The sequence below is a fragment of the Styela clava genome, chromosome 5, assembly GCF_964204865.1.
Source record: "Styela clava chromosome 5, kaStyClav1.hap1.2, whole genome shotgun sequence".
NCBI lineage: Eukaryota > Metazoa > Chordata > Ascidiacea > Stolidobranchia > Styelidae > Styela > Styela clava.
This window is the reverse complement of record NC_135254.1, coordinates 16619966-16629700: the sequence shown is the minus strand read 5'-3', so window position 1 is coordinate 16629700 and position 9735 is coordinate 16619966. Positions and strand designations below refer to the sequence as shown.

At 35.7% G+C, this 9735-nt stretch overlaps 1 protein-coding gene across 1 annotated transcript; it reads left to right on the top strand.

Moving 5' to 3' along the window:
• Positions 1-5575: 5575 nt before the first annotated feature.
• Positions 5576-8625, top strand: LOC120345012 (uncharacterized). The gene is made up of 4 exons (XM_039414378.2): positions 5576-5971; positions 6453-6690; positions 6883-7046; positions 7144-8625. Exons 1-4 carry the CDS (start codon positions 5964-5966, stop codon positions 7790-7792), a joined length of 1059 nt encoding a protein of 352 aa, XP_039270312.2. The 5' UTR covers positions 5576-5963; the 3' UTR covers positions 7793-8625.
• Positions 8626-9735: the final 1110 nt, after the last annotated feature.

Below are 9735 nucleotides of genomic sequence, written 5' to 3'. Positions count from 1 at the left end.
ACAGATATATATTTATTGAAATGCTTTTATTCTATGAAGTAGATATATATGACTGAATTCGTTGCTCTACTGTCTACTTGACTGAACTAATCCCCGAAAATATTGCAGTCGTACACACTACAAAGTATATTTAACAACTGGGCCTGAAGCATATATATAACTCCCCATATACAAAAAAAAAATGTTTATTATACGTATGATTTCATCACACGTTTCAGGAATAAAGTAATACAGTATCAAATCATTCACAAGAAGCTAAATGTCATATCCCGCTGTCATCGAAGCATTCATATCATATCTCAGACTTCAATTCATGCGAGCAAATATAATGTATACTATCGACACACTTTACAAAGCTTATTTGTAGGCCTAAGTTCTATACTTGGCTCTGTTCTATAAACTTCTATAGAGTGGATTGACGTTATATGAGCCACTCTAGAGATTTCAGCTTCTGCAATGAAATCATCCTTATAAAACTCCTCTGGCATCTCAATGATTACCAAAACACGATCCCCTGCAACGAGCTTCTATTGCGACTCTTCTATCAGTGTTTAATTTGATTGGAGCAAACTTGCTTGAATAATGTGTAAAAATCATAACGCCATAACAGTAACAGGCCATTAGAATGTTGACTAGACATATATTACTCCAGTGGTTCCCAACCTTTTTTGACTCGCGACCCCCATTGGTTGTTTACACATACCTCGCGACCCCCTGCCTCACTTTCTATACTTATCAATAAAATGTGCGGCAAAGTGAAGGCGCTGTCACTTCATGACAGCTCCTGCCACTGACGAACCGATGGCAGCACTTGCCGACCGTATGGCTCTATCACCGGTATATTCACAAAGTCGTGTACCAGATTTTAGTTTATCATGCGGGTTATATCTAGTTAAACCTGACACCTAACCCCAAATCCATCAAAACTGTATCCATAAGAAAAAGGTTCCAACTTACCCAGTATTCATCACCATCAGGGGCATCCCTGCCATTACAGCCGACATGCCGTGCTTACGCAGCAAAATCTTACCCGGCTTTGGTTTTTAATCTGCTGCCGTGGTAACGGCATCTCGCCATTGGTTTGTGACAGCTAAAAAGTAAGTCGCCATGGTTTTGCGGCAGCTTCAGACGCCACAAAATACTCGAAACTGCACTTGGCAGAGTGAATATTGTGTAATTTAATTTTTCATCAACCTGCAGTTATACTGAATGTGACAGCTGACATTGACACCGCGCAGCCAACTGCGTAATTCGTGGTTGAGTTTTTGACAAAACTAATTTAATAGGCCTATCATCCTCGACTTTCATTCGATTTCGTGCCTTTGTTTTTATATGAAGAAGAGCTGAAAAGCCGCTTTCATATTTTATAGTCATATTGTCGCTTCTTCGCCATGGTAAATAAAAGAACGTAATTACAACGTTACTGCAGTAGGCTATGTATGATAATCTTCACGATGAAACAACATAGACTACAACCGTACCCTACAGTAAACCCCTTGGTATCGAAATACTGGCGTTTCACAGCATTGTTTCGAAGCTCGCGTGTATTTCGCATTGGGGCTCGCGTAAATGCAGACGAGTTTGTGTGACATCACAATGGTTGACATGACATAAGCACCTCGCGCCGCTTGCTTGGTTTTCAAGCAAGAAGCGACACACTGGGGTGTCACAACAGATAGTGCAGTCCATTCCAGACTTCTTCGCGTTCTATTGTTACTATTTAAACTAAAGTTTTGTATTATTTTCTGCTGTTTTTCAAGACCTTCGCGACCCCCCTAGAAACCCTTCGCGAACCCCCCGGCCCCCTAGAGGTCGGGACCTCCAGGTTGGAAACTACTGTATTACTCGGATATACCGGATAGGCCAGACACGAATTACAATATAAGGTATTGAAAGTAAATATCATAAACGCGTCCAGTAATAACAATTCTGCCATGTCACATATAAATGGTACTAAATTGTATATATGGTATCACAGCGTGAAAATGTGGCAGCATCTATTCTGCTCAAGTAAAGCCACGCCACGATTTCAAAAACTCAATGTTGGCAAATAACTTAAGTGCAGTTTTCTCACTTTAAAGTTATTCATGATAACATAAATGTATTGTAATGTAAAAATGAATATTTTCATTAGTAATATAATTTCGTGGCAATTGAAGTATCACATGCCGTTTGGTACTTGAACATATTCTTGAGTTGTTTTTTTTTTCAAAAATTTTGGTTGCTTGGAAAAAAGTTTAGGAACCACTGTCTAAACTAAACTGAAGATAACATCTAATTATATAAGGTGAATCCGCCCACACGCTTATGCCTATCTCGAAGACGGGTATTTTATTGAATTGTAACATATAGCAAATCTGTATGTACAAATTGTATGTATTAGGTGGTAGGTAACTAATAAAATTAGGTTTTTATATTTACTGATAGTTCTTGTGTTTGGTTTTTGTGATGTCGCTTCAAAATATATTCTTTCATGACAGATAATACTTGAAAGCACACCAGGCACTGTGGTTTACTGTTGTTGTGGGCAAGGAAATGCGTTTCCTCCTAGTTTTCCTCTGTCACCTTTCTTTCAGGACTCATTTTATGATGAATTGGTATATATATTTGACTAATTTTATAAATTGCAGCGTGAGCAGGCCTAGTGCTATCGTCTAAGAACAACCAAGTCAGTCTAAGTTGGGATTTCGGGACCTAGCTAAAAAAAAACTGGTTTGCGCGGCGCCAAGTCAGATCAACGTTTCGTCAGTGCTGTCACATTGTCCACAATTGAAAATAAAGAATTGTTTTTACAAAAATAAAGGCACGAAACATCTTTCCAAATAAGGAGTTGCTTGATGCGAGCTCAAGGTGTGAAGCTGAGATAAAAAGATCGATCGATCGAAGCCCTTGTACCGATCACAGGACGTCATTCCCATATCGACACCGTCTCGACGTTTATAGATACAACATTGAAATTCTATGATTTTGACAAACATCATTCTCGACATCGGGATTAGGAAATGGGTTTAAACCTCGGTATCCCAACCTAAGTCACTACGAAGTACATTTAACATCTGTGCCTGAAGCGTATATACTAGTCCCCATACACGAACAGAAGAATGTTTATTATACGTATTATCTCATCACACGTTTCAGAAATAAAATAATACAGTATCAGATCATTCACACGAAGCTAAATGTCATATCCCGCTGTCATCAAAGTAATCAAAGCATTCATATCATATCTCAGACTTCAATTCATGCAAGCAAATATAAAGTATACTATTGACACACTTTACCAAGCTTATTTCTAGGCCTAAGTTCTATACTTGACTCTGTTCTATAAACTTCTATAAAGTGGATTGACGTTATATGAGCCACTAAGGAGATTCCAGCTCCTGCAATGAAATCATTCTTATAAAACTCCTCTGGCATCTCAATGATTACCAAAACACGATCCCCTGCAACGAGCTTCTATTGCGACTCTTCTATCAGTGTTTAATTTGATTGGAGCAAACTTGCTTGAATAATGTGTATAAATCATAACGCCATAACAGTAACAGGCCATTAGAATGTTGACTAGACATATATTACTCGGATATATCGGATAGGCCAGACACGAATTACAATATAAGGTATTGAAAGTAAATGTCATAAACGCGTCCATGCAGTAATAACAATTCTGCCATGTCACATATAAATGGTACTAAATTGTATATATGATATCACAGCGTGCAAATGTGGCTGCATCTATTCTGCTCACGTAAAGCCACGCCACGATTTCAAAAACTCAATGTTGGCAAATAACCTAAGTGCAGTTTTCTCACTTTAAAGTTATTCATGGTAACATAAATGGGTTGTAATGTAAAAATTATTGTTTTTACTAGTAATATAATTTTGTGGCCATTGAAGTATCAAATGCCGTTTAGTACCTGAGCATACCCTTAGGTTATTTTTCCTTTTTTTAATTTTGGTTGCTTTACCTTAAAATACAGTTTGGGAACCACTGTCTAAACTGAAGATAACATCTAATTATATAATGTGGCCCACACGTTTGTGCTTATCACGGAGAAGCGAATTTTATTGAATTGTAACTTAGCAAATTTGTATGTACAAATTGTATGTATTAGGCGGAAGATAACTGGTAAAATTAAGAAATAGAATTAAGTTTTTATATTTCCTGATATTTAAATTACGCAATTTTAGGATGACGTCAAACTTTTGCGAAGCAGAAGTTAAAAGTTACGTGTTTTTTCGATGCTCAGTCATGCGTATGCGTAATACTATATGAAAAAGATACTGTAGTAATGAATATAAATATATCCGCTGGTTTGTAAAAACACGATCAAAATGATAGAATAATCTTGAGTCAGTGGATACGTCGTATGTGTACAATCGTGATATGGTACAGTTTAACATTTCGTAAATGTGAATAAAATCGTTTGATTTCAAATGACTACATTTGGCTTACCTACATGTATATATATAAGAAGGTAAAGTTGAACAAGTTAGGGTGTCAAACATGACGGCTGAGAATGTTTGAGGAAAGGTATTGATATTGTGTTATATATACATTATTACTAGTCAATGCGAACGGATAGTATATCTATTATTATTAGGTGAATTGAATGAATTTATAGATTATAATAAGATAATTTAAATGTATGAAAGTCACGGAAGGTTCTATTACTTGTTTTATTTGCGAGTGTAAAAGCAACTCAGTTTGTCCTTCTGGTGTAACTATCAAACTCAAATTTTGTTTTTGTCATGGGGTGAATCAACTGTATTAGCATGTACCATCCAGATAATTCGACAATTAAAATTAATGGCGCTCCATAAGTATGTGACCAATATGGAGGTAACTAATTTTGTTTGCTTACTTTACATCCAGTTGTAAAGGCACGGGAGCCTATGGGAATGGGGTAAATTCACTTGGTTGACACAGATAGTCTCCGAACTTGTAATAGAACTAAAATAGGAAAAATCGGAATAAATTTATGGCCTAACCCTCACCTGGTACACATACTACGTGAGTATCAAATTAATAACTACACAAACTTTCTTTGGCTTTATCGATAGATGAATATATTAGGCCATAAAAAGAAGTTTTGACGCGAATATTAGGTCGACTCAGGTCATTTTGATCCACCAGATAAAAATTTGAAAATTACGTTGAAAGTTATGTACTTTGTATTGTAGAGTGTAATGTATTGAAGCTTTTAATCTGCAATTGGCATTTTCCAGAAAATTAGTTTTTTTTATTTGTGTATCATGATATACAGGCACGAATGATGATGTCATGTATGTAAAAATCCAAAATAAGGCAAATTAGGATTATATTTCATATTTGACTGTCTTGATTGGTAAATATAAACCGTTCAATTTATTATTAGAACAAAAACCACTGAACTGTGATGTTGGTTAATCTTGTTTGCTTCGACAGATGTGTGATCCAAATTACTAATAATAACACGACCTACTTCAAAATCATTTTGTAACGCAAGAAGCCGCAAATTTACTTCTAAAATATCTTTGAAACCCCCCGATAATAAATGGATCATGACTTAATAAATTTAGATACAACATAAAATAATAAATACAGCAACCGGATTTCCGTTTCGCGTTTCATTATTGGTTTCAATTTCGCCCATTCTATGCCAAATCGTGACTTATATATATATATATACTTCAACTAATTTGCAGCCAATATCGATCGAAATTGCTCACGGCTGTAGAAATGAACTGCAGTTTGCGTTGTAAGATTGTAGCCGGTAGCCGTACTGCTTTTGAGGTTTTTTTAAATTCCGTGCAAGATTTTTCAGAATTTACTTGATTTAAATATAGTATAAAATTCTTATTAATCATGAATTTACTTCATAGCTTGGCCTTTGGCTATATTATTTCTGTAATTTGATATATATTTGCGTGATTTGAAAGGTCCGAAAATTAGGAAATTCAACTAGAGTTGTAAATATATTATTATGAATAGGTAAGGATTATTTTACTTTGTTTGGTATCATTAAACAGTGGAGAATACATAATCAATGTTAGGTATGATTATTATTACAAAGCGATTTATAAAATGAAAATTTAAATGCGCCGACTAGTTTTACACGGAAATAGTCCAATAGTGAATTTTAACATTGCAAAATTCGGCAAGTTGGAGCACCTTGCTCGTGGATATATAAGAATTCGACAATTTCAATTTTTAGGGGTTGGGATTAGTATACAACTTAAAGCAAATGGCATAGGGAAGCATAGAAAGTAGGCTTCTGGCCGATGTCATTGTTAAAAGCATCCGTACATTCGCAGTTACACGTTTAGATTGTTCTTTCAACTTAACCGCGATTTCCATTGAAAAATCGACATCACCTTCACATTTTAAATAATATTAGACATGTTGGTGCCATGCATGTTTGGTCATTAGCTCTCAACAGCATTATTAATTTTAAATACTATAACTCATTCAGGCGTGTATCAACGTCCATAGCCAGCAGCGAAAAAGAATGGTTTCAAATACGTCATTGCTTTGTCCAGGCGTACTTCAAATATCCGCTGTACAAGTATCTGATTCCAAACGAAGTTAAACGGAAAGAATTTCTCACGAATTACATAGAAGCAAACTATGACGTGGCCGTTCGTCACGGAAATTCACTGTTGCTTTGCATACGCATGGTTAACGAAGAAGATGATAGTTGTCAATTGAAGGTATATATTTATAATTTTTTTAATGAATTTATTCTTTGCGGAAGTTCGTTATTACGTACCGGTGTTGTCGACTTAAATACAGCGGAAAATATTTAAATTTCATTAAAATAATGTTCGCTAATAGAAGCAATTCGTTTTTATTAACAATGCCACCAACATCTATGACGTCATTAAATTTGATATTTGTTATAGAAATCGTTCGCTGATGATAAAAAAATAATTGGTGGAGCACTCTTCGTCCCTCCTACCACAGATGGTGGAGACTGGGATTGCGCTGATGACGACACATTTTTCAAATCCTACGAAAACTACGGACTGAATGATATTGACAACGATGCCTACCACAACATAATCAGGTACATTAATTAAAACCATTGACTAATTTAGTATCAATGTTCCAAATACTCATATATTTATATAAGAGCAATAAAAATCAAATTTCTATATTTTCAGCCATGAAAAATGGGAGACAGAGAATATTATGACAAAGATATGCAAGCTTAAATTTGAAGCATGGATGGCGTTTTTCTGGGCCATTGATCCCGAATTTGCTGGAAAGGGGTACGGTAGTGCCAGCTATCCAGATTGCATGCAAATTCTACAAAATTATCAAGAAAAACAACTACCTTCAGTCAGAAATTTAATGACACCACGCAGAAGATGCCAGATGAACATGCCCTTAAGTGGAATAGAAAATTACGGAAAAACAAGCCAAATGATTTCTACTGTGTCAACGACTCACTCTTTTCCATTGCCTCTACCTGACTTTGTGCAAGCAGGTGACAAAACGATATGTCAATGGTCACGAACTTACAAAGACCCGGTTGTATTTTTTCCAAGTCACTGTGAACGAGCTGTGAAATTCCACATGAAAAATGGATTTCATTTAATCGGAAAAACGCAAGTAAACAATAGGAAATTTCCGTGTGATGCAAGTGCCAAAACTTACCCACCATGGGCTAATTTACTGGTAATCGGACTGTATGAAAAATCAACTTACGATCAGTACACATCGGGATACCACTGTAAACAAAAAAAATTCACTACACGGTTTCGGGACAGAATGGGGTACATCCAAGATGAAACTTTTCCCGCGCCATAAATTTCTACGCAGTGTGCAATGATTTTAATCGTAATTTTCGCAAATAACCATAGCAAAGCTATTAGTATATGTATATAGGATTATGCAGATGGCAAGAAAAACATGTGACATGTTTCATCGACAAAACGTTAGTGTTCTGAGCAGTACCGTGAATTTGTTTTTGCGCAAGAGTTGGTTGAAAGTACCCGAAGAAAACTAGCCACAATTTGCTAGTAGGATAGGACGTTAGAATATCAGCATTCAAGTACAATGTGATCATTTGCACAAAAATATAGGAAACTCAATGAATGGTTTTCGACATGCGCATACTTTTTACAGAAATGTGTTACTTTCCATACTTATTATTGTTGGCCAAAATATACTGTACAAAGTACATAATACCATCACTAATATATCAGATAAAGCATTTGCATTTTGTGACAATAACTTATCGATCGATTCAAGCCAATGTCTCGCAATGACACATGCTTCGCCAGCACAGACTGCCGCGATGGCACATTGGTTTCACCAACAATACATCAGAGGTCAATCAGAGGTTAGGGCGGCATTGTGACATAAATCAGTATTGAATTTGTCCCGTAGAATAAATATGATAAAAACCATATATATTTATTACTATGCCGATAGAGTCTTATCCCAGGAACATAGCCTGCCAAATTTTGCATATTCCACTGATTCTTACCGTACGTTATCGGCATTCCAGTAGTTTTGATGTCGTACGCGGTATATTCCATCTCGTAAAACATTTCTATCTTCTGTATATTACACTTAGAGTTGAAACTTGTAAAAATTTGAAATTGAATATTTGAAAAAGTACAGATATATTGCAAAGTTATATATTTAAAATGAAAACAACCCACAATTCACGAGGTTACAATCTGCTATTTTTTTTTAAAACATATCACTTTTAAGCTGCGTAATTTCATGCGAGTTTGCTGAAGCTTAAAACTTTCAGTTCATCATCATCATAAATCAAATTCAAATCATCATAAAAAGCTATCATTTTCGCAAGTGTTTCGTGCCATTGTGTCTACATACAACAAAAGAAAAAGAAAAAAGTTAAAACCAAGAGGAAAATCCTACAAGAAATAATTTATGAGCCTCCTGCCCTCCTCATTCCAACTGAGTAGATCTGTCGGCTCGACATCACTAGAACAGTTGGCACACTCCCTATAGGATAACCTACTCTCCGCCACTGTGTACTGACTTCTGAGTATCCCAACTACTTTCTCATGCATACTCGCTTTCCCTCCTGCTTCTGTCGACAAATTTTGTATTGCAACTCTCCATAATGAGTGCTAATATGAATCTATTGACCGCAGCAACGGTAACATCGATTGCCAAAACTAAAACAACGCCTTGGTAAAAAGAGTAGCTAAATTATCGCTCAGGCTAAATCAGTGACGATGTGATTTGGAGTTGCAAATCGTTCGTCTGTGGAGGTGAGAACAATATTGGCGTGTAGCATAATAGAGATTTAACGTTGGAATTTTCAAATGGGTAACCGTCAGCTCATCAAACGCGAAAGTGACACTGAAGTTCGCCTTTTATCTCTTACTGTTCTCACATTAATAGTATTTCTTGACTTTGCTGGAATTGGATGATATATATTATTTCTTTCTTAGTATTGTTGTTCAAAAAAAATGTGAAATATCGAATTGCTGATCGATGGATTTATTTTATTAGAAGGGTAAACAATAATTACATAATATTTTAGTGCATCCCTAACCCCTCTCTGCTATAACAAGATGGCCATTTTTAACAAACCCACTAAGTTTGGACAACTACACATATAAAATCCTTCCCGATATGACAAGTCATTATTAAAATGATGGGTTATCCAAATGTATAAACTATAATATGAGGTAAAAAATTAAATAGTTGTTTAACACTGTGTTCAGATAATTGTGTACATTTGTTCCTGCTGTCAACAAAATGGAATA

Excerpts from the sequence above, each read along its gene's own strand:
- LOC120345012 (XM_039414378.2), top strand. Across the intron at positions 6,691-6,882 it reads ATGATAGTTGTCAATTGAAG|AAATCGTTCGCTGATGATAA; the intron begins GTATATATTTAT and ends TATTTGTTATAG. Across the intron at positions 7,047-7,143 it reads GCCTACCACAACATAATCAG|CCATGAAAAATGGGAGACAG; the intron begins GTACATTAATTA and ends CTATATTTTCAG.